Source organism: Alosa alosa, chromosome 9 (assembly GCF_017589495.1).
Source record: "Alosa alosa isolate M-15738 ecotype Scorff River chromosome 9, AALO_Geno_1.1, whole genome shotgun sequence".
Lineage (NCBI taxonomy): Eukaryota > Metazoa > Chordata > Actinopteri > Clupeiformes > Clupeidae > Alosa > Alosa alosa.
The window spans coordinates 6903150-6929829 of NC_063197.1; the positions used below are offsets into that span (position 1 = coordinate 6903150).

The window sequence follows — 26680 nt, forward strand, 5'->3', positions numbered from 1 at the left end:
AAAGTGTGCAGTGGAACGCGGAGCGAGTGTTACAACAGAGCGTGGCACGGAGGACAGATGACAATGGAAAACACATTTCTGTAGTCCGGTCACGGAGCACGGGGCCAGAGAGGAGGGAGAGGGCTAGGGAGGAGAACGAGAAATTCTTTCCACAGTGAGGGAGGGAGTGAGAGAGAGAGAGAAGGAAAGAGAGGGAGGTAGGGAGGGAGGGAGAGAGGGAGAGAAAGAGGTACAGAGTCAGAGCGAGTGCACTTAGGTTTCATCTTCTCAGATATATTCCGCAAAGTTACGACTCTCCCTCTGCTGAGAGTCACTCAGGGGCCGGGCTTCATAAATCAACGTTCTCTAACGTCCTGGCGAGTGTACACACACACCACAATCTGTGCCTGTAAGATATCAGCAGCCATCATCAACGTCACAGGTTTGGAGACATGGTGGGTGTCAGCCGGTGCTGCAGATCCTCTCCACTCAGTGTCCTCTAATGGCTATTTATATCGGCTCGTAAGTCACGGAACGAGAGTTTAGTGGGCGGGGGCGGGTGGAGAAAATTAGGTGTTAGGAAGGAGTAGGTTTGGCCATCGCGGCCTGATCTGCCACCTCACTCTCCATTTTTCCATTGCGTGTGTCTCTCCATCGCACTGGCCATCTTTCCCCCTGCCCTCCATCCCCACGCAACACTGCCACGCTGGGGCCACTCCCAAGGCCACACACACACACACACACACACACACACACACACACACACACACACACACACACACACACACAGACCTCAATTCAACACACTCTGTGTTCACACTCAATGCATATTAAGAGGCCGGTCATATTCACTTACACTCACACACACACACACACAGACCTCAATTCAACACACTCTGTGTTCACACTCAATGCATATTAAGAGGCCCGTCATATTCACTCACACAAATACACACACACACACACACACAACTACCTCTACACTACTATACAAAGCGACATAGAACAATAACATTACCATTCAAAAAGGAACAGCTTAAAGTGGTCATATAGCAGACATAAAAACACTAATAATAATAACTGACTGAATAATGATCGATATACAGTATATCAAATCCTCAGTGGTTTCTTGAGGGTGGAATGAGTTGCCCAGTGCTCTCCGTTCCTGTGATAGTTTTGGGTATTTTAAGAGGGGTCTAAAGGCATATCTGTTCCACATGCGCTTAGTTCATTAAGCGCTTCTTATGCGTTATGGTTTGTACAGTATATTATAGTATTTATTTAGTTTCATTAGGCTATTGATTGAATTGACATTGTTGTTTATTATTGCTATGCTTAATGTAGTCTTACCAACATTTTACATTGTTTACTGTTAAATTTAACTATTGTATTGTTGTTATTTGTATGTCACTTTGGACAAAGTGTCTGCTAAATACCATAACCATAACCATACTATAACAACCCTATAGCAAAAGGTTCCAAGTTACCTTAACTCCACCAGCTGGCTGATGCTATGCTGTGGGGAAGCATGAAATCAGTGAGTGTGGAATCTTTGCTCATCGTCATGGGAACAGAGCTTATGCACGTGCAAAGTGCAAACTTCCATTACCAAGGGCATGTTACTAAGGCAACAGCCAAAATTGACGCAAACAAGAATTAATAACTAATTCAACACACTTAAGACTTGAAGGACGGGAGGTATTCTTGGCCCTAAAGAGGATTGTGCTGCGACAAGGCAGAAATACTACAGTTGAGAGGCAACAATGTCGGGATAAATCACTGGTGTATTTATAACCAGTTGGACAGAGTTTTTCTGTTCCTCTGTCTGTCTATCGGCCTTTTTCTCTCAACAACGCTGTACCAGTCACACACGGACACTGGGCTGTAAAATATGACAACGCAGCTGTCCCAGAATGGCTGTCGTTTCCTCGAAATCACAACGCTCTAGAAACAAAACATCAAAGATATTTATTAAGCCTTGGCATGCGACTGAGCAGACACCTCTCTGAGGAGGCCTCAGCTGCATCAGCTCCTACACAGCTCCTTCTCAGCCCTCACCTGACTCTCTTAGCCAGACATAAACAACTTATCAGTGTCTTCGCAATTACCAAACACACTACACAGGACCAATTCACCATGCTGAAGAGCAAAGTCTTACCCAAAGATAAACAACTTATCAGTGTCCTCGCAATTACCAAACACACTACACAGGACCAATTCACCATGCTGAAGAGCAAAGTCTTACCCAAAGATAAACAACTTATCAGTGTCCTCGCAATTACCAAACACACTACACAGGACCAATTCACCATGCTGAAGGACAACATCCCATCAACTCAAATGGAATCAAAAGTGGATCAGAATCTGTCTGAAATAGCAGCCTCAAGAGGGAGGGATGGTGTAAAGGGACACTCTAGGGTCCAAAACCTGCATTACAGGTGGAAAGAGATAGAGATAGAGATAGAGAGAGAGATAGAGAAAGAGAGAAAGATAGAGAGATAGATAGATAGATAGATAGAGATACAGAGAGAGAGATAGATAGAGAGAGAGATAATCAAGGGAAATTCTGGGGGTGGTGATGGTGGTGGGAATATCCGTTTACGTCTGCAGCCATGGTCTTGGTCAGGTCTTTGACGTGTCAGGAAAGTGCAAGACTGCAGAGGTGGTGGGGGGTTGGCGCGGTCCTTACCGCACACACATACACGTCCTTACCGCACTGTCCACGCCGTCTACACTAGAGCTACGCCCATGCATTCAACCACAACCTGAGCAGTCAGAAACACACACACAGACTGTGTGTGCAACCTAACCTGCCTCAGTGGCTGTCTGCTCTGGGGGAACAGCAAGGTAGATTAGGTTTCCCTGCCTGCTGAGCAAAAAGCTGCAGTTCTATGTCGGCTTTTTCCATCAAACACACACACACACACACACACACACACACACACACACACACACACACCTCCAGCTTCCCTTCATGTCCTCTCACTGTCAATGAACTTGGGTCCAGTTTTGATCTTGGGCAAGGATAATCTAACAGCACAGATGTCTGGAACCTTCCCTGCTTTCCCAGCATCTCCCTCCATCTTGGGCTTCAACACTCTCCTTCCACCATCTTTCAAAATCTGTGCGTTTCTGTCCGTGTCTACGAGGAGATGCAGCGTCCTCTAAAAACCTCAGCAGGTCCTCTGCCTTAAGCGGTCTACCATACAGAAATAGCACACATGCAAAGACAATATTGGACCAAAGGATTGTGCATATACAAGCATCCTCCCTCCCTGTCTCTCTCACACCACCACCTACTGTTTCATACAAAGTATACATCCCCTGATATTAGGAATCTGGCCTTTGCCGTCACCATAACCGCCGACACAGCTGCATTTCATATTACGTTTGACTTTAAACATTTAAACTAACAAGAACTCCAGACCACAAAACAGGGGGTCAAAGTTCAAACTATGCGGTGTGGGGAATTCTGGGTGCTGAGAGTCTCGGAGAAGCACACAGACACAAATCAGCCACATTTCCCCAACCTCCTCCTCATAACACACACACACACATGTTTTTATATATATATATATATATATATATATATATATATATATATATATATATATATATATATATATATATATATATATATATATATATATATATATATATATATATATATATATATACATACACACACACACAGGGGCAGAGAACCTGGTTTAAAGGAGTATTATATATATATATATATGAGTGAATGACAGAGTTCTAATGCCTTTCAGATCTGCTTTAGTACAACAGGGCAGCATTTCCCCCCAATCTGCCAAAGGGGTCTGGGAGCAGTCCAGAGCCCTTACTTCACACGCACGCACACACACTCTCACACTTTGATTCATTCAAAGAGCCATATGGACTCATATACATGAGGAATCCTGATGCAAACATGACGGTAGGAATTCACACATCGCGAGACACGGCAGTTTCTCTAGCAGAGTTTTCAGCGTCGTAACCCAAGGCAATTTTACATGTTTTTCGACTCGCTGGAAGAAATGGAATGAGATCACAGGATGGAGAGAGAGTTAAAAGGGAGAGAGAGAGGGGGGATGAAAGGAGGAGAGCAACCATTACCACATCCATTTCCACGACCGCAGTCATTCCAAACTCATCCTTCATTCCATCTCTCCCTCTCTCCTCTCTCTCTTTCTCTCTCCTCTCTACAGCTGTGTGGCCTCTGGTCGGCTGGTCCTGGCGTCGGGCTGGTTGTGATTTCATGGCTCTCGGGGGCCGGTGCAGCTGCACGGTGATAACGCTTTGCCCGCATTCGCTTTGCATTTGCAGTTATGACCCAGAGGCCCGCCATCGCTGCCTGTAGCTTATGGAAAAACTACACAGAGAGAGAAAGAGAGAGAGGGCGAGAGAGAGAGAGAGAGGAGGAGGGGGGGAGGGTAGATAAAGAGACAGAGTGACCAAGGGGGAGACATACAGAGAAAGAGGGCAAGAGTGAGAGATGGACAGAGGGGGCTAAAACCAAAACAGATGGAACGAGAAAGAGATACCGAGGGGAAAGAGAGGGAGAGAGAGATAGAGGGATGGTGCGAAAGAGAGACAGAGATCAAGAAAAAGAAAGGAGAGGGGGAAGGAGGGTGTGAGAGCAAGTGTGAGTGTGAGCGAGTGTGTGAGAGCGAGTGTGTGTGTGTGAGCGAGTGTGTGAAAAGAGGCTCTTTAAGGAGTGTCTCCCCACATGCTCTCAGCAGGCTGGTTTTGATGTGTTCATCGTGTTGTTGTTTTTCCTCCCTCCCTCACTCCTTCTCTCTCTCTCTTTTTCTCTCTCAATCCCCCTCTCCTCTCCTCTCCTCTCTTTCACGTTTTCGGCTCGCTCGCCAGAAGGGGATCCAAATAAGTTCACGCATATTGTGTGCGGTGCGGCAGACAGGGGTTGGGGCCGCGCTGCACTGAGGCATACTGGGGGGAAAAACGCCTTTCCCAGAAAGAACACAGCGCAGGGCTTAGCAGAGAATTATGAGCGGATTCTAATAACCCAGGGGGAGAAAAATCTGAATAATAAAACACCCCTAAGCACACTGAGACAGACACACACATACACACAGACGCAGACACACACACACATGCACACATGCAGACGCAGACACACACATACACACATTTAGACGCAGACGCAGACACACACATACACCAACATACAGAGACAGACAGACATACATACACACACATATGCAGACACAGACACACAGATATACATACACAAACACACTCAGAGAGAAAGACAGAAAGATAGATAGACAGACAGACAGACAGAGAGACAGAGAGACGGATGGCCTGGTTTTTCTCTGAGCGTCTCATCTGGGGGATCCCTAATGCTTTGTTCCTGCTGACACAGGACACATTTTGTGCTGCCAGCTCAGACGGAAAAAGCCCCGAGAACAAAAAAGGTCTTGATGGTTTACGAGCCCTCCATAAGGCCACTGTTTACCTCACAACCACAACAAGCACAGGGACCTGTCTGGCCGTCACCATCGGGGTGGTACAAGATATAGAGAGAGAAAAGTGTGAAATACTAGACAGAGAGAGAGAGAGAGAGAGAGAGAGAGAGAGAGAGAGAGAGAGAGAGAGAGAGAGAGGGGAAGTGACAGAGCGAGGGAAATCCAGAGAGGAAGAGGGGAGTTTTGAGAGGTGTAAATCACTTTGCCTTTTATAGGCCAGAGGAGTGACGGCTAAGTGCAATCATAGATACGGGTGAGTGGCTACACAGCCCAACGGGTCGATAGAGTATAACAAAGTGGAATGAGCTAAAACCCAACCTCCGGTTTTATTTTATCTGTTTTGGAACGCCATCTTTGCTCCTGCCCACACATACGTAGTCACTCATTCACACTGCTGTACAACGTCTCCAACTGCACAGGGCTTGTTCTAAATATTAAAAAGCCAGATGTGGCGTGTTGGATGGCAGGTGTTTGCTTAGGTGTGAAGACTCGTGCTTGGTTATTTATTGGACGCCATTAAGGGCTTTGCACACTCTTCTGGGCGGTCTGGATGAGGCATTCACACATCGAATCGTGACTGAGAGACATTAATTAAGGAAAAAGAACATAGGCACACACACACACCCCCCACACATACACTGAAAGTGCAGAGGTTCTTCTCGGACACTCTTTCAGCTCATTTTTCCATCATCGCCCCCCCTCTCTGTCTTCCTCCAAACTAGGCCTTACCTCATTATTGGCCTCACTGTGTACGTGCATGTGTGTGTGTGTGTGCGTAGTTCCTACTGCTCTCGAGGCCAAAGACCCAGGACGTGGGCGAGGCTGAGGATGTGGTTCAGAGGGGGAATCCGGTAGGATGCTTGTGGCGTTCTTAGGGCACACCGTGCACTCAAAACAAGACCTGACAAAGATCAAGCTAAGGGCAGGCGTTGCGCATGTCTCTCCAACGAGGACAAGCGTTAAGTGCTGAGGCCAAGTGTTGAGACATGTTCCATGGTGAAGGTGTGGTTGTGGCGCTCACTCCCTGTGGGTGTGCAGACGTGGGAGAGTGGGGCCACGGTACTCACCCAGGTAGGGGATACAGGAGGTCATGCTCTGGCTGCTGATGTAGTCTCTCAGGCGTTTGTAGTTGTCCTCTTTGGCCATCAGGTACTCCAGCCTCTCAAACGCAGCCTTGTCCTTACGGCTCAGCAGCTAAAGCACACCAGGACACAGCGGCATCGGTCACCCATGAACACACATCTGTCCGTCTTGCTCTCTCACATGCACTCACGCACTCACGCACGCACACACACACACACACACACACACACACACAACACAGGGCAGTATCGTAGATTATGTGGAAAGGGCTGCAATATGCCAAGTAAGCCCCTGTAAGTTCTGTCAGTCACTGAACATACACTCTTCACACACACCCCTTCCCCATCACACTCCATACACACACACACACCTACCCCATCACACTGCATACACACACACACCTCCCCATCACACTTCTCACACACACACCTCCCCATCACACTCCTCACACACCATCACACAGCCCATCTAATCAAAGGGCAGTGCGTCCTCACTCCACCTTCAGGCCGGCCCATTTACTCTCTTAATTCCTTCCCTCCCCCGTCATTCTCGTTTTAAAAGATGACCGAGCCGCAGGTGTCCCATCCTGTGGGGACCCTGTAGAGACAAGTGCTTCCAGTGTTCGCCTGGCCATTACTGGAGCTTTAACGAGAGCTAAGAAACACCGGCGATAAAAAGCACCAGCGTATCACATGTCTGACGCTTGGTCTGCACTTCCTCACTCGCTCTCTTTCTCTCTCTTTATCCCTCTCTCGCTCGCTCTCTCACTCTCTCTCTCTCTTTCGCTCTCTCTCACTCTGTCTTTCCCTCTCTATCTCTCTCTCTCTCTCTGCTGGAAAATCAGCAGAGGGGAGATGATGATCGTTTTCTCTCCTGCGTCAAGCCTGATGCTACCTCAATTAACCCCCTTTCAAGCACCCAACACTCCCTCAGCCCCGAGACGTCAACGCGCCGACCTAACGGCCAAACACAACATGCTCTACGCCGCGCTTGGTTGGCCTGGGCCTGCACGCCACACAGGGCTTCTTGTGGGGGGTCCATGGAGGGAGGGAGAGAGAGAGGGAGGGAGGGAGAGCATGACTGATTTTTCATTCTGCTAAAGAGGAGAGTGAGTGAGTGCGAATTGTTGGCGGCCGGACGCAAAGATTCCAGTTAGGTAAGGGCAGAAAAATGCTGTTCTAGTCCTACTGCGGACAGACAGCCGCTCAGAGACCAGAAGCACTGGGAGAAGGGGAGTGTGTGTGTGTGTGTGTGTGTGTGTGTGTGTGTATCTATGCAAGTCGGTGTATGTGCATGTCTGTGTGCATGTCTATATGACTATACATGTAATTACAGTAATGTAATGTGTGTGTGTGACTGTGTGTGAGTGACTGTGTGTGAGCGTACATACATGTAGGCATGTTCTGTGTGCTTAACTTTGCAAATCTGTGAGAGTGTGTGTGTGTGTGTGTGTGAGAGAGACAATGTGTGAGCGAGTGTGAGTGTGCAACAGATGTGTGAAAGAGTGGGTGTGAGAGTGGGTGTAAGAGAGTGTGTCGGAGAGTGAGTATAAGTGTGAGTGTGAGTGTGCAACAGATGTGTGAAAGAGTAGGTGTGAGAGGCTTTTGACTGCGCACAGCGGCCGTTGTCATAACAATGAGCGGCTCAGACTTGGAGGCGCGGGCCGCCCGTCCAGCTGGCTCTCTGACGGACGGACGCTTCTCCTGTCCGCTGTCCGCTACTCAGCTACAGCAGCACCCAGAGACAGAGCCGGTCAATAAAAACGAACCAGCGACTGCCATTCCAAGTTCCAAAGACGCCAAATTCCACTTCAGATAACAGCCAGGTGGACATTTATACGACACGCAACGGCAGTTTGTCACTTACCATTGGATTTCACACGTTTCAAATGCCATTTTGTGTAACCACCGTATGAAACTCTCCATAAACAATGCTGCCTTCTGACAACTTAAGTGGAAAGAAAATGATTCTTGCCATTAACGCAAACTGCCTTTGACATGCACATTAGTGCTCAATATGGATGCAAACAGCTGAATTGTACTTCTGTATCACTACTGTGCAAATGGGCCAAAAAATGGCTCTTAATTGACCATTTAAGTGCGAAGAAAATTATATCCCCCCGTAAATGCAGAGAGGCATTTTATATCAATGTGCCCTCATAATAAATCACATTCATGCGCTGTGGTGAGAGGACAAGGCTGGCCCTAGTGCCCGTCTGCAACTGAAACAGGTGTCTGGTTTACAGAGCCGCGAAATAGATTTTTTACTGTGGAATAGCCTGGATGCTTCTAGAAGCGGATGGAGAAGAAATAATGACTGCTGCTGTTACTTTTCTTTTTTAAAAAAGGGAGAAACAGAACATCACATTCTGAGAGAGAAAGAGAGAAACAGCTAACATTCTGCCTCTGTCCGTCTCTCTCTCTGTCGGTCTCTCTCTCTCTCCTCTATTACATCAGTTCATCATAATGAGGCCTCATTAGTGTCTGCAAGCCTCACTGCGTTCCACTAACCCACGAAGGTTCCTTCCTGTCCCAAAATCTGGTTAAGCTGGCAGACAGAAACTTTGCTATAAACATCAGCACAGAGAAGCTGGTTTGTAAGTGAGAAGTTCCTGACAGCGAGTGAGTGGGACAGACAGGGGTGGGGCTGGGGACAGAGTAGTCAGTGAGGAGGGGAAAGGAGAAGGTCTTGATTTAAAACCCAGACGCCTATAAGCCCAGGTCCAATACAGTAGGACCGTTTCATGGAGGAAGCCGAAATGACGCCATAACAGCGAGAGAGACATAAATTAGAGCGTTAGGCAGGGCCATAAACAGTTGCTGACAGGAAGTGGAACTGAGAGTGAAGTCAACAAAGAAGATGAGCGTCTGCTTGGGGGCTCTTAGCAGAATTATCATGTGTGGTGTCTAAAGCTGGGAACAGACCTCCCGATAAGAACGCAAGTAAATAAACCAAATCTAGACGGAGTCTGGTATGATCAGAAGTTACTTATGAGTACAGACATAACGATCGAGGTGTTGGCTGTTTAATGTCATAATTGCAACCATGGCGACCATAGAACGGAGTGGTCAAGAATATAATCAAACATGTTTGATTGAATCTGGATTGATGAGGATTCAAATCGGTCACCCAAATACACGTAACGGTTCCAGCCGCGACTGAACACTGCGACTACCATAGACTCCCACAGACTAGCCATAATGGTCACGGACGTTCCATCCTTTCAAACTAGGGCATAAAAATCGGGAGGTGTGTTGCCAGCTTAAACAGGTGCTGGGGGGTGGGGGTGGTTGAGTACTCACTGCCCAGGTCTTGGTGAGTCTGAAGATGGGCGCGCTCTGCAGGCCGGACACCACTGCCATGACCGCATGCAGGTTGTTCATGTCACACAGTTTCTATGGGCACACAGAGGGGACAGGGCTCAACGAGCTGACAACATGGTTATGGCAAGCACACTGGACACACCACACACACACACACACACACACACACAAATACAAACCCTGAAATAATGCGCTTGCTTGTCTTTGGCCACACCGCACAAGCCACACACACACACACTCACACACACGCACGCACGCTGTACACACACAGCAAAAGGATCTGCTTTCAGATTTTGGTAAAAGAGACAGACAGACAGACACAGACACAGACACAGACACAGGTTTTACCTTGGCAGTCCTGATGTAGAGACTCAACACTTCTGCCCTTATCTTCAATGTCTGGGCGTGAAGGATCTCCCTTACAACCCAGAAACTTGTCTGTAAAACACACACACACACACACACACACACACATCAACCCAGTGAAAAAACATACCATTGCCCTCCCCGTCCCATAATAAAACACTCATAAAACAGACACAAAGTTCAGAATAACAATTTCAACATACCATAAATGGCGCACAAAAAAACGCAATAAAACCGTTAACCTCTTCATAAAACACCCACCTAATGCAGCCCCTCAAACAAGCCCCTATAACAAGACCATTTTCCCTCAAACAAAAACATGGAGCACTTTCCTGTGCACACAGAGGGGGTCGGGGGCAAAGCGGCTTCCTGAGAAGTGTGTGTGCGCGCAGTGACAAAGCACCCTCACTACCATCCGACACCTAGAACACGAAAAGTTCCACTAACGTCCAGCGCAGGCTCTCTCTTTTCCGTCAGCAATCGGCTGTTTTATTAATAAATAAGCCCGAGTGCTTACTTTGGCCCTGGCCGAGCTGACCGGGTCACCTTTCTCAAAGGAGAGCGGATTGACCAGAATAACAACCTTTTGGGGATGATACTGGAGCTTGACATGCCACAGAGAAAGAGCCCGTGGGGAAAATGAGCTTTCCACAAAGCAGATGAAAAACACCACAATACATCACTATGCATGCTGCCCAAAGGCAGCCTTCAAGAGTCAGTGTGTGTGTTCTCACTTTCTCTTTCCTTCCTTGTGTGTAGGTGAATGGCGCAGTGTATTATTGCGCTCGTGTGTGTGTGTGTGTGTGTGTGTGTGTGTGTGTGTGTGTGTGTGTGTGTGTGTGTGAGTTGATTTTCTGCTGTTTTTTTTTTTGAGTAATTAGTTGCAGCCGGCCATCAGCATAGAGCCCTTGCGGACTTCTCCCAACTCAGCATTTCCAGCGTGACAAACTACCCATCAATACTGCATCAGCACCAGCACTCACTCGCTGACAAACCTAGATCTTCACCATCAGTGCCAACCACAGACAGCTGCAGAGCAGTGTGTGTGTGTGTGTGTGTGTGTGTGTGTGTGTGAGTGAGTGTGTGTGAGAGAGAGAGACTCAGAGTCAGACTGAAAGATAGATAATCTATACCAGGCTTTGCATTATTGACAAGTTAGCCCCATCTTGTCTCACTTGCACTGCGCTTACACCACTCAGTCATTTTAACACTTAAGAAAAGTTCCAAGAAGGAGAGCAACTTAACGCCACAGCCTTCTGGAAACTTCTGGAGTGGGGTGCAGACTGCGGAGTGTGGCGGCGGGCGTGCGAAGAGGCTTCCACTGCAGAGCGGAGGCAGAGGCAGAGGCTGAGGCTGAGGCAGAGGCAGACGTGAGCAGCACCCAGGAGCAGAGGGAAGGAATCAGTCTCATCTCCTGGCCTGGCCATGAAGAGACTCATAAGCAGAGAAGGACAGCTGCATGACTAACGAGCAGCAGAAGACGCTACGCATGATAATGAGAGAGGGGCCACATCATCACTCCGATGGAGGGAATAACAGACGGTTGGGAGGGAGAGAAAGACATGCATGGAGGGAAGGATGGAGGGAGTGAGAGGGAGAGGTGTGAAGGCAGACAAAAACTATAATAATTCTCACACAGGAACTGACAGAGACAAAGAGAAATGGAGAAGGAGAAAGAAAGAGAAAGAGAGAGAGAAAGAGTAGAGAAATAGAGTGAGGGAGATTCTACTTCCATGCGTTTCTACAACACAGGAGAAGGGTGGAGGTTAGTCATCGGACATTCGTTGTGCTTTTGGTTTGTTTGTTTGTTTGTTTATTAAAGTTACAGAAGAGTAGGCTTCTTTAGCTTGTATTTTATTCCCCTTTTCCTTTAGCTGCTTAACGCCTCCACCCCCCCCCCCCCCCCCTCCTCCTCCCCCTCCGTACCACCGGGCCAGGGGAGCAAGCCCAGCTCTGACAGTTGTGTGCTAATGGCCCGTCCCGTGGCGCGACCCTGACTAGGTCAGGAGGAGAGACGAGGACACGGAGAGGGGGACAAAAGATGACTGTTTTTGGAACGCCAGCCTTACGTAACTGCGGCTGGGCTGGACTCATTTAACTTCTCAGTGTCTTTCCACTCCTACTCCCGCACACCCCCCCCCCAAACTCTCCTCATCTCTCTCCCTCAGACTGATCTAATGGCACGTCTTGACTACGGCTGCTGCATTGGTGAGGAGCAGGATGGAAATCGAGAACCTCCCACCCCACCCCATGGAGCTGTTCCGGAGGGTTCCGACGCAGAGCTGCCGTTCCAGGTAGCGGCGGTGCCATGATGAGAACACCAGTGCCGGCCGCCGAGCTCGCCAGAACACGCCAGGGGGTACCGGGATCACGTGTTCACCTCCTCATGCACAGAGCGCTTCACACACACACACACACTCATTACATTTGATCGCATTAGATCATTTCACTGCAGGTGTTTAGTCAGAATACCTGAAACCATATAGATAAAGCATAAATACCTGAAAGAGAGAGAGAGAGAGAGAGAGAGAGAGAGAGAGAAAGAGAGACCAAAGAGAAAGAGAAAGAGTTGAGAAAGAAAAAGAGTAGAGAGAGAGAGAGAGAGAGAGAGAGAGAGAGAGAGATGAGAACGGAGGACAGTGAGGCAGCGGTTGTAGCCTGAGTCCAGAGGTTACTGTATGCACTCTTCTAATGTGGTCGGATTCGCATCTGGAATGTAACCAACATCAACACCAGCACCAGCACCACCTGGCGTTGAAAAAATGGCTATTAGCTTTAATGAGAGAGAAAGAGAACGAGAGAGAGAATGAAAGAGGGAGAGAGAGAGAATGAAAGAGGGAGAGAGAAGGAAAAAGAAAGAGAAGGACAGGACAAGTTTTTTTGGAGATAAACATCTCTAGCGTGGAGGGGACCAGATGAGGGTAAAGCAGCCCGAGGTGGATATGCAAATGGGGACGACGAGACAGACCTGCAAACCGCTCCTCATTTGCAACATTTGCAAGCCCACTGAGCAACCTGCCTAATGAGCGTGTGTGAGTGTGTGTGTGTGTGTGTGTGTGTGTGTGTGTGTGTGTGTGCGCGCGCGTGGGTGACAGAGAAAAAGAGAGATAGAGTGCTAGCAAGCGAGCAAGAGAGAGAAAGCAAGACAGAGAGAGAGTGCGAGCAAGCGACAGAGAGAGTGCGAGCGAGAGAGAGAGAGACTTTTAAGGTTCCTTTATTGACAGTCAAAAAAGGAAACCAGGTAACATTAAAACCAACCCATAAGAAGTGCTTAATGAGTGCTTAAAATTTCCCAAGCCCGTAGGACTGACTGGTAGAAAGGGGTCAGCCCTGAAAGACACCCCCGAGTCCAGGTCCATCAAAAACAATTGCCTGTCCATCCCCAAGCCACCGGCTTGCCTCAACAAAGCACAAGCAGTCTGTGCCCAGCTGACCTCCGGGATGTACAGCAGTCTCTGGATCGCCTGCAGCCGGAAAGCGTCCACTTGGCTTCCTATGTCCATGAGGCCTTGGCCCCCCTCCTGCAGCGGGAGGTATAACACAGCCGCTCTGAGCCAGTGCTGCCCCGACCAAAAGAAGTCCACTATCATCCGCTGGATCTCCACCACCAACGTGGATCCAGAACAGACATCCGGTGCCACAGTGCCGAGGCAATGAGGTTATTCAGGACCAGAACTCTCCCCCTATCTGACAGCTGAGGTAGCAACCATTTCCATCTAGACAACCGAGCACACAATTTATGGCAACTAACCCCTCAATTTTTCTGTTGAAAAACAATGTCCCCTAAAAACACACCCAGGAATTTTAATCCCTTTCGATCGCATTTTAAATTACAGGGGAGCTTTGGAGCATCACACTCTCTCCCACACCACAATGCTTCGCTTTTAGTCCAATTTACCTTAGCAGAAGATGCTCTCTCAAACACTGCCAATGCCTGACGAACAGAGCTCACATCGTCATTATTGTAAACCATAATAGTTACATCATCTGCATATGCTGAGAGCTTTACAGGCTCTTCCAACATCCCAACCCTAAAACCCCCCAACCTTTGTCTGGTCACGGATTAAGAACAAGTTATCTTGTATTGTTCGACCCTGAATACAGTAGGACTGATTCTTATGAATTATAGTGTCCATGTGTTCCCCAAGTCTATTTGCCATCACTTTTGATAAAATCTTATAGTCCGTACATAGTAAAGCCACAGGTCTCCAATTGGCGAGCAAACATAAGTCCCCCTGTCAGGGCCGCCCGTCGACAGCTCTCGGAGAGCGATCAATCCCTGATCCACTCCTGCACCACTTCAAAAAAGTCGTTTCCAATCATCACCCAAAAAGCCTTATAAAAGTCTGCAGGAAGACCGTCCATGCCTGGGGCTTGACCTATAGACAGTTGTTGTACAGCAGCAGTCACTTCCTGAAAAGTTATAACAGAGTCCAATATCCGTCTCTGATCCGCGCTGATTTGCGGGAGATTCTGTAGAATTTCATCAGAGAGAGAGAGAGAGAGAGAGAGAGAGAGAGAGAGAGAGAGAGAGAGAGAGAGAGAGGTGTCTCCCTGTCCTTAAATGACAAGACAAATTACAACTGCGCCTGGCTAAACAAGTTTGAAAAAAGACAGTCCCTTTAAATGCGGTTCCAGCCATACGACCACTAACAACAACAATAAAACAACACCACACACACAAACTGTTGAATGTGAAGGACACCCACAGGAAAGGCCTTGAGAAAAAAGGCAGAATCCTTTTACTTCTCTATTAATGGTCACATAAAACTTCCCTGTTAAAAGCTTAGAGTGAACAATAATAATAAACCAGACAGGAACCTAGGACCTTTGCCATGGATGCATGCACACACACACACACACACACACACACACACACACACACACACACACACACGCAGGCACACACGCAGGCACACACGCAGGCACGCACACAGGCACACACACAGGCACACACACAGGCACACACACAGATGCGCACACACAGGGATCTGCAGAAGTCAGGCCTGTGAATAAGTGTGGGTCTTATATAAAATAAAACTGTTAGGTTAAGAGCTGTGCTAATAAAAGCCCTTGCAGCTGTATACATTATGCTACACACCGTTTAGAATTCCTCAACATCCTCTCACATCCAACCCCCACACACACACCTCTACTCAAACATGTGTGTACGCGTGCACACACACACACACACACGCACCCCTCTACTCAAACGTGTACATCCACACACACACACATACACCTCTATTATACTTATTCAAACACACACACACCTCTACTCAAACGTGTCCACACACACACACACCTCTACTCAAACGTGTCCACACACACACACACACACACCTCTACTCAAACATGTGTGTGCGCGTGCACACACACACACGCACCCCTCTACTCAAACGTGTACATCCACACACACACACATACACCTCTATTATACTTATTCAAACACACACACACATCTACTCAAACGTGTCCACACACACACACACACACCACCTCTACTCAAACGTGTCCACACACACACACACACACACACACCTCTACTCAAACGTGTCCACACACACACACACAAACCTCTATTCCCCGAGCGCCGCTGTTGTTGCAGGCAGCTCACTGCGCCGGGATTAGTGTGTGCTTCACCTCACTGTGTGTTCACTGTGTGCTGAGTGTGTTTCACTAATTCACGGATTGGGATAAATGCAGAGACCAAATTTCAGGATCAAAAAGAGTATATATACTTATACTTACTAACTTATTCAAACACACATACACACCCACACCAGTGTTAAAAGGCAGCATCCATGATTTAGCCAGAAATGGATGTTTATAATTGAAATAGAACCATGGAGATGGTGTGCCATCACACAGCCCTCCAAACCTGCAACAGCCCCATCTAAATCATACACTCAGCAGAACACTCACATGTCTCCTGTGCAGAGGCTCTAAAGGCCATCGGTCACTGCAACCATGTGTACATACATTTCCATAGGTTAACTATTCATTACATCCTAAAGCTGTGGGTGCAACCATAACCATTCATAAACAATGACCATTAGCACATGTGCAAACCCACTGCAGCTTGTTATGCAAAGGAAGAACTGACAGGTACAGTACATAGGCTACCACACACAAGGACCACAAAAAAAACAAACAATAACCAGAGTGTCTGACAGTAGACTGGATGGCAGCCTTCCTTACTACAGATGATGATGATGATGATGATGATGACAATAAAAGGTACGCAAGAGGGGGAGGAGGGGCTGATGTTGAGGGGTCCACTCAGAACGTTTTGTTCTTGCTGTTCCACTTCCCATTATTCATAAAGCACATTTGTGTTGGCTGCAGTGTGTGTGTGTGTGTGTGTGTGTTTACGTGTGTGTGTCTATGTGTGTGAGAGGCATAGAGAGTGCATAACATCTTGAATGGCTGTTTGGGCTGATATATATATATATATATATATATATATATATATATATATATATATATATATATATATATATATATATATATATATATATATATATATATATGAGAGAACTTTCCACAGAAACACATTCCTCATAGATATCCTCATATTTACACTGGAGGACTGTGTAGACCATTTAAAAGGTGTAGCGTAATGTGTGTGTGTGTGTGTATGTGCTGTAGATGAAAAGACCGGAGTACTGCCAACGCATCATTGGCACAATAAACTGATGAAGGACTGGTAACCTCAGGAAATGAGTCCACACACACAAAGAGACGGGGCCAGCTAAGGACAAACCATTTATATTCATTGCATCTCCCTTTCTGCTGGTGTAAAAAGCTCCTCTGGGACATTGGTGCTCTTCTCTTCCCTCTTATCCTCCTCTCTCTCTCCCTCTCTCTCTGTATCTCCCTTTCTCTCTCCCTCTCTCTCTCTCTCTCTCTCTCTGTATCTCCCTTTCTCTCTCTCTCTTTCTCTCTCTGTGCATCTCCACTTCTCTCTCTCTTTCTCTCGCCCTCTTCCCACTCCCCTCATTCTCTCCTCATCTTCCCCTCGTTCGAGACAAAGTATTAATCAGTCTGCACAGACAGAGTTACACACCTACTGTTGCCATGGCAATAGAGTTCTGGAATGATGGACCCCCCCCACCAAATAGCTCCACTGCCAGGGTGATAAATCAGTGACACTGGAAATATATCTCAGCCATTTCAAATAAATACTGACTAGAAACAGAAGGGACACTGTGGAAAAGTGTGCACACACACACACATTAGCGCTTGCCAACAGATTATACTAGGATGCAAGAGGAAAAAATCCTTAGAATGACGTATTTAAAAGTGGATTCAGGTGAGGGAACATTACATGCGTGGATGTGTGCGCGCGCTGAGGGACTCTTGTTTACCTGGTTGAACCTGCGGGTGAAGGCCACAACATTGGGTGCAGTAATGTGCTTCTCCTTCTTGTTCCAGCCACAGCTCGACAGCTCCTGCAACACACACACACACACACACACAGCATTAGTCTGTAGAACTTCATTGTCTCTCTCTTAATGGGCAACTGGAGCTGGATGATCTTGTGTGATTTATTTGCTGTGTTAAGCTGTCAGTTTTGGTTAATATGCATATTTATATTCATCTTTTACTGTCAATTTAGCCCAGAATCTCTTTACGTGACTCATAACAAAAGCCATCAGAGCAGAGCAGAGCAGAGCATCCTGCAGAGGCCAGACGGAGCGCAATCCATCTGCAGCAGCCCCCCCCTAAAGGAACACACAGTACACAGGCCCCATGCCACGTCTAAAACTAACACACGCACACACACACACACACACACACACGTGCATAAACAGACACACATGGACATACACACACATACACATGTGTACACACACACACACACACACACACACACCACTTGTATGGAGGCAGTTACAACGTTAGAAAGCATCTTGGTAAATAAGTGCATTTGGAGACATTACTGTGCATTTCATTACTGAAAGGGTAACATGAACACAGTGAAATTAAGTAGGGCTGTGTGTGTGTGTGTGTGTGTGTGTGTGTGACCGAGAGAGACAGAATCAGCATGAACATGGCATGCTGTGTGGTGCACGTCTGGACGCTGAAGCTGAGGGAGTGTAGGCCTGGACGACGCTGCCCACTGGCAGACAGCTCCTCAGAGGGACAGCAGAGACAGACACACACACACACACACACACACACACACACACACACACGCACGCACGCACGCACGCACGCACGCACACACACGGCGTCAGAACCAGCCCAGCAAAACTCCCAACTGGCCTCTTTCCTCTTCTGGGTCACACTGACCGCAAATTGGGACACACACACAAACAAACACACACACACACAAACTATCTCTCTCTCTCTCTCACACACGCACACACACACCCGCAATCTGCCTAGGGAGTTGGCTATCCTCTCATACCCATGACAACGCCTAAGCCAGCCCCAACAAATCAAAACACTGCTCATATCTAGGGGTGTGCGTGAATAATCGTAGCATTTTATTCCCTGTCATAACTGCTTATGGCTCACGCTGTGCGCCTCTGGAGCGATGCTGCATCTTATCCGAGTCCAGATCTCTAGCCAGGCTCCACAGCCTCTAACACGAACATACGCAGAACCACAGGCCCGCGGAGCACCACTGCACAGGCAGCGGGCAGCAGACGTGGGCCCTGGAGATCCACAACACTGCCGTCCACTTCCTGTTCTGAAATAGCACGGCCACTGTCTCTTCCACACACGGGAACAAGCTCTTGGTGCTTTACAGCTGACAGTTTGTTTGCAAAGACCTTCTGATCGAGACGTTTATGTTTTTTTTGTTTTGTTTTTTTTGGGGAGGGGGGTGTTCCCCATTAATCGCAGAAGACCGCAAGTGTCAAAACGAAGACTAAACTGGTATCAATCAATCAAGCTGCGTTCAATAAATATTTAGAGAACAAAGCAAACGGATGGGTCGGGAGGGTTGCCGGTGTTACGGGAGAGTGGCGTCATCGGCTCCAAGCTAACGCCACCCAGTTCCCCTTCACCCGCTGCACAGCTTTTACTCCTCACTTCTCACTTTCATCTCCTCCCGACACATGAAAGGCCGGCTAGTCCAAAACAAGAGACGCCGTTGGTTTTGTGGCTCGGGTATTCGGAATTCATCTGTGAATCGCAGCTTTCAAAATGCCGTCTTCCCAAACGGAGTGGGGCGATGGTCACGCGGGAAGGCGGGAGTGGGAGGGAGAGTGGGAGGGGGGGTGGTGGTGGTGGTGGTGGTGGTGGGGGTGAGCTCTTCTTTGTATTTCTTGGGGTGATTGCTGCACCTGAAAGGCACATTGACCCTGAAACTGTAGCAATGTTCTTTTATTTTCCCCAAGTGAGTGCGGTTCCTAATAGCAACTTCAAATCCTTAACTCAATTTGCTTCTTGGTCAGTGAAGGTATGTTTCTCATTGTGTTGGACTTCTTCTGCTTCCCAATGTTGAGCTAGGAAAAACGCTAACACATGACGCGGCAGAGAAACAGACAGGAGAGAGTGGGAGAGGCCAAGTACTGTGGTGGAGCTGATTTTCTGTTTGCCTCTCGCGCTCTCTCTCCAATATATCAGACGCCCCAAGCCTCAAATCCGCTCCAGTCTAGCGGTCAGCACTTATGTGCCAAAAAGATTACATTACTTGACCTGCCGCCCGAGCCGTGCCAACACATACAGATCCACCCAGCTGCAGGTTTACACAGGGCTCCAGTGGGGAGCATCCCAGACCTCAGGAGACTCAAAGAGAACCATCCAGAGTGCCAGAAGAAGAGGGGGTGGGCGGGTGGGAGAGAGGGGGTATCCTCTTATGATGCAAGTGTAAAGACCAGTTCATCATTATTTAAGGAACATAGCACCCCAAATATGTTCAAAAATTGCAAGGTTACATGTAGACTTGTAAAAGTTAAAATCCATTTGAATTCTTGACTTTATCAGTCTTAATAAAACAATCACAGCATCATAGTCACATTCCTGTTCCATTTTGTTTTTCCTGCTAATGTAAACAGCCATTATTGCATTACCTAAAATGTAATTGATCAATTGTGCCTTGGAACTAATCTTCTTACAATACTTAAAACCAAGAATAAAACATTTGCTTTGAAAAACATTCACAAGTTTTTCCAAATAATCAAAAAAAGGACCTAACCTCAAGCAGTACAAGAAAGCATGGAACACTGTTTCCCTTTGCAAAGAAAAGGGACAGTCTTGTCTGATATCCGGATTCAATATAGACACAAAAGAATTTGCTGCCACAATACCATGAAGTATCCTCCATTGCAAATCACTCATTTTTTTGGTTAATGGTGGCTTGTCCAAGGCTCCATTCAGGCTTAACATTAAAACATTACGCCGAGGTGTATCAGTTTTATGAGTTAACCACTTTTTGTTTAAGACTTTTACACATGTTTTATACATAGCTTTCCCATTAACAATATCCATGTCCATTACCATTTCCTCAATAGGGAACAGAATAGAATCTTCATTTTCATCTGTTTTAGGCAATAAGGACGCCCTGGGAAAGGAGTTACTACAAGTCTACAAGAATCCCTACTACAAGTCTACAAGAAGAATTTTTCTGCAATGCACTGTGATCACCTAAAAAAAGAACCCTCCTTTTGTCCAAGTAAGCCCATCTGGCAGTTTTGGAGGTTGACAACTCCAATTACCCACTAAAATGGCTTCACTTTTATTCCAGTTGACTTTAGCAGATGATAATCGTCCAAAATCTTTAGCAATATTGTTGAGTATGTCCATACCTTTCATGATGATCATTATCATTTTTATCAATCTGTACGAGATCGGTAACCTCTTTTGGTTCATTATCCACCACTGGCGTGGTCTGTGCGTTATTTTGTTCGGTTGATTCATCAGTAGTAGCAGGAACACTAGCAGTATTTTTGGCTGTGTCATTTGACGTCCCAGGTTCTGTCTGTTTTTCTGGACAGGCCCTTATTAGATGGCCTACCTGGCCACAACCAAAGCATTTCATTGAATTTGTAGAGACATAGATAGTGTAATAAAAGCAGTCAATCTTCAAATTTAGAGTCATGTCAATTTCAGTGTTTTTCAAGATTATGTAGACAGAGCGCCTAAAGGAAACAACTTGTTTCAACAATGGCGATTTAGACGCGATGGACATTTTCTTTATTGGTGAAACTAACTTGCCATACCTGGCAAGATTCTCAGTCAGAACTTCGTCACTAATGAAGGGTGGCACATTTGACAAGATCACTTTTTTGGCTGGCATTGATAGAGGAAGAACATAAATAAATTCTTCATTGATCACAACTCCTCGCTCAACCACATCTTGAGCCATATCTACTGATCCTAAGAACAGCACAACCACATCTTGAGCCATATCTACTGATCCTAGGAACAGCACAACCGCATCTTGAGCCATATCTATTGATCCTAGGAACAGCACAACCGCATCTTGAGCCATATCTACTGATCCTAGGAACAGCACAACCGCATCTTGAGCCATATCTACTGATCCTAGGAACAGCACAACCGCATCTTGAGCCATATCTATTGATCCTAGGAACAGCACAACCGCATCTTGAGCCATATCTACTGATCCTAGGAACAGCACAACCGCATTATTCATACGTGAAGCAGAACATATATCATGGCCAACCATCTCCCCAATGGCTAAGCTGCAGTCCTCAACACTAGTTATTGTGGGTATTTTAACGGCATGCCGCCACGTAAGAAACCCTAAGTTCACCATACCTGGGTCAGAGTGTTCCCAGGGGTGGAGGCAGACGCCCAGGTAGGCTTAATACAATCTTACTTTACTAATAAAGTTATCACAAGTACCAACACGAGCAAACACACAAAAGACAAACAAACATAAAGATAGACAAAAGATAGAAAATAAAGATTAGAACACAGTCATTCCTGGCACAGCGGCCAAGTCCTTACTCACTCACTCCACATGCGCACAGAGAGAGAGAGAGAGAGAGAGAGAGAGAGAGAGAGAGAGAGAGAGAGAGAGAGAGAGAGAGAGAGAGAGAGAGAGAGAGAGAGAGGGAGGGAGGGAGGGAGATGGAGGGAGGGAGAGAGAGAGAGAGAGAGAGAGAGAGGTTCAACCCCCATTAATTGGATCATTCCTCAAACCATGGAATCATAACGCACCTGATACAAAGCCAACAACGTACAAATGTACATAAGAGAGAGAGAGGGGGGAGGGGAGAGAGAGAGAGAGATGCTTTAATCATGTCAGGAGCCATATTAAAGAATTTCACTGATCAGTGACAAGATGAGAATAGGCAATGCCTGTCGCTGATGAGTCTCTCTTTCTCTCTCTCTCGCTGACACTCGTGTTTATTTTTTTTTAGACACAGGTATCCAAACATCGGCACTGCCGCAGCCTGTCTCTCAAACTCCCTCAACACACACACTGCATTCTCTCTCTCTCAAACACACACACACACACACACACACACACACACACGCCTCCCACCCCCCTCGGCTCTGGATAATGAGGGCCAGACGGAGATGGTCCACTGCTGGGTGTCTGACCGCAGACTGGGCCGGTTCCTGGTAAAAAAGGCTGCAGTGATTCTGGAAAGGCAGCGGCGTGGTAAGCAGCAACAGCACGACCCTGAGGAGGTGTGTGTGTATGCGTGTGTGTGTGTGTTGCTGCCGCTGGCCCTGGAGGCAGGGGAGGGCTGGACAAAGAGCCCCTTATAAAGAGCCACACACCTCGAGCCGCTCGGCCCGGATCATTACCACCTATAGGGAAAACGGCTTGATCTGATACCACAGGGATGATGGAGAGGCACTCTCAAACAAACACAGTGCACTGCACACACACACTCATACACCAAAACACGCACACACACTCTCTCTCTCTCATATACCAAAACACACACACACAGACTCTCTCATACACCTAACACACACACACACACACACTCAAAAGCACAAACATTCATACACACACCATATGAAGCTAATGTGCAGTAGTAAGTGACAGGGCAGGCGTCCAGCTGTGTGGCTGAAGGGATATGAGTGGGGAGAGCTGACCCCGTGTGGTTGGGCCTGACTGGACTGGGCTCCAAACTCTCCTCAGAGTGAACACCTGACCTCTTGCACCCGAGGAGACAGAAGGAAAACCATCAATCTCCCTCTCACTCATTCACTTTCACATACACACACGTTCACAGTAGGAACTTACACTGGACACTTACCTTGTACTCATGTACAAGCGCGCACACACACACACACACACACACACACACACACGTCACACACACACAACTGTGTCTTTAGTTACGCACAGTGGGGGGTAAGAAAACCACTGTCAAAGACCTGGAGTGAAGGAGTCAACATCAACTAGTTAGCACAATTCATCTTCATTAAATTCTGGAACTTTCTTTCCAGAAGACAAGCTCTACATGAGGTAGAAACTGAATGAGAGAAAGACCAAAACAGAAAGTAATAAAGGGAAACAAAAATAAAGCAAGCAAAAGGTTGGCGGTCAAGGTCACCCCAACTGTGAAACTATGATAAACAGTGGCTCATTATAGGGTCCACGTTTAGACTCCATTGCCCTCAGCGTGGCTTGACCACTGCCTTATCGGCCCGCTCCATCTGTCACCCGAGTGAATCACCGCATTGTTCCACGGCTTCAGCGGCGACGGGTAAGAACTGCCCACCGTACGCTCCCCAGAGCAGAGGGCCCCGGAGAGGCCTGGATGTGTGTGTGTGTGTGTGTGTGTGTGTGTGTGTGTGTGTGTGTAGGGGCAGGAGGAGTGGTGGGGGTAAAACAGGGCTCTCACCCAGATGAGCACAGACAGGGCATTGTGAGCTTCACACACCTGGGAGAATGGAGGTTCAGTGGGGGTGGGGGGTGGAGTATTCAGAACTTTGTGGAGGATGTGCTTTCATATCACCGCGACTGAGGTCCCAGTGATTCTACATACTTAGGCAAATACTACTCTTCGGGTAGAATAAGGAGACGTGTTAAAATAAATGAGCAGTGTGTCCCCTGGGAGTGTAGCTGTGTGTGTGTGTGTGTGTGTGTGTGTGTGTGTGTGTGTGTGTGTGTGTGTGTCTCAATCGTATACATTCATTACCCTCCAAAAGCAGGAAGGTTCTAATTACCATCACACAAGGGTTGTGTCAACAACAAGCATTCAAAAGAATCCTAGACAGAGCCCGGGCGTTTTACAGAGAAAATGAGGTAAGTTGAAGCGGTGCTTTTAACGGAGATATTTATTATGCCTTTACAGAGCTGTAAAAGCAGCAGGGCGCCTGAGGTCCGGCGGGTCCAAGGCCCATTCTCTCCTCTCCTCTCCTCTCCTCTGCCTTTCACTTCGGAGCCTCCATTTGGACTTTCCTTTCACTGGGTCTGCACAATCGTTTGATTTAGCTACAACACAGAACATTACAAATGCTTTTTTACTCCTTTCTCCCTCACTCTCTCTCTCTCGGGCGCTCTCAAGGCGTTTTGCTCTGAACTGACTGAACAGCAGCAGGCGTGGAAGAATGTGTGTGTGTGTGTGTGTGTGTGTGTGTGTGTGTGTGTGTGTGTGTGTGTGTGTGTGTGTGTGTGTGTGTTATGGGAGGGTGAAAGAAAAGAAAAGTAAGAAAAGGGGGATAAAAATGCCACTTTTTTTACAAACAACTTCACAGCACGGTCGTCATTTGTTTGCCACTCACCTCACTGCACCCCACACTTCTACTACTACTACTACTACTACTACTACTACTACTACACAGAACTTCAAAATGTTTGCAACCAAGTTGAACCGTCTCTTCAACTGTTCTGCTACTCAAATCCCAAACGTTTGCCCCCGAGGGGGTCATCTCAGACCATGAACGACTGTGGGGAACCTGAACGGGGATGTCCCGTAACGAGTGGATCAGAGACAAAAGGGGGATGTGAGGGAGTGGGCCATGGTGGGATGATGCATGGTGGCGGAGCCCCTGAGAAGAACACTGCTACAGCCAGGGAACAGTGGGGGTGTCTGTGTGAGTGTGTGTCTGTGTGTGTCTGTGTGTGATTTAAAACGGCCCTATCAGACACTGGCGTTAGTCCACCAGCCTATAGCTGAGTCAGGCTCTAATGTCTCAAACATGCATGGAAACCTGGAAGTGATGTGGAGATGTGGTTTGAATCACACACACACACACACACACACACACACACACACACACACACAGACAGAGTATGGGAAAGTATGAGACAGAAAACAGATTGAAGAAATACTGCAGGGAAAAAGAAGTGCTGGGTTAGACAAGCACAGCAAGAGAGCGCAAGTTAGAATGTGTGGATTTTAGCAAACCCCCGGAGCCCACGTCTGTATTCAGGTGCGTTTGGTCCATAATGGCTGCTCTCATGAGCTCCGTTCTGCAAGGAAGCCAAGAGGCCTGTCTGATCTGAAATTCTCCTAATGTGTTTGCGCATTTGTGTTCATTTGTGATCTATGTCTGTGTGTGTGCGTGTGTCTCATACACATCAACACACTCACAACAGCTCCACTAAATATAGTCGATCATCCTCAGAGTTCTAAAGCCATACTTTAGATCAGGGGTCTCAAACTCAAATGAGCTGGGGGCCAATTCTGCCTACGTCATCTGATTGGAGGGCCGGCTATTTCTGAAAATGCAATGTTCTTTTTTTCAAATACCACACAAAACTGCAAACAGAAAGTGCAAGTGTTTTTATCTAGTTTTAGACACCTGTGCTAGCAACCTTAGCTTATAAATAAAATAATGATAAAATAAATATTAATACAAATTATAAAATAAATGAAAAACATAAAAACAGGTGTATGTGTTTCACACCAAATAAAAATATTTCCTCTCATAACTTTTTTAAACCTGGCAAACTAGGCATCAGGGTTAAGAAAGCAACACCATTGGATTTTTATATCAAAATTTCAAAAGGCCATGGCTTGAAAGTGGTCAGAGATGAAGTCCTACTGTAAATGTAAAAATCTTTGAGTAAAACAAAAGTTTATGAAGGGGGTAAATTTACCCATGTAATTTGTCACTGGATGGCAAGCACCTCAAATGATGCACTTTTCAGTAAATACTGGATGAAGATATTTAAGCAGGTTTACTTTCCTTTTTTCATATTACCCACATAACAAATTAACAGGAAAACACCTAAGATGTATACCAACACCTAAGATGTTGTGGTTTAGTAATAGATTACTACAATATAGGCCTATAATAAAGTATTCTGGTCAAACAGTTCCTATCAAGGGTAATCTGCAGTACCCAGAAGTTCGTGATCATATTGCGGTTGACTTTGTAGTTCTTTAGAGCCCTATTTCTACTAGCCCTGCTGTCTGTACCACATCCATTACGGACACTATCATCACGATTACCACTGCAACCTCCAAGCTATGTTGGGCAGAGGGTCGAAAAACAAGCATGGTATGCTTAGTGGACACCGTTGTATACACGCACCTCCAT

General features: G+C 46.9%; 1 protein-coding gene across 6 annotated transcripts in view; it reads right to left on the minus strand.

The window, feature by feature from the left end:
- ralgps2 (Ral GEF with PH domain and SH3 binding motif 2) overlaps window positions 1–26680 on the minus strand; it is a 117754-nt gene that overhangs the window by 45939 nt on the left and 45135 nt on the right. For all 6 annotated transcript variants that reach the window (XM_048253471.1, XM_048253472.1, XM_048253475.1 and 3 more), the window contains 4 exons: window positions 17611–17694; window positions 10223–10312; window positions 9854–9946; window positions 6536–6662 (listed from right to left, as the gene is read on the minus strand). In XM_048253471.1, coding sequence (XP_048109428.1) covers window positions 6536–6662; window positions 9854–9946; window positions 10223–10312; window positions 17611–17694 — 394 coding nt within the window. The remainder of the gene's footprint in view (window positions 1–6535; window positions 6663–9853; window positions 9947–10222; window positions 10313–17610; window positions 17695–26680) is intronic.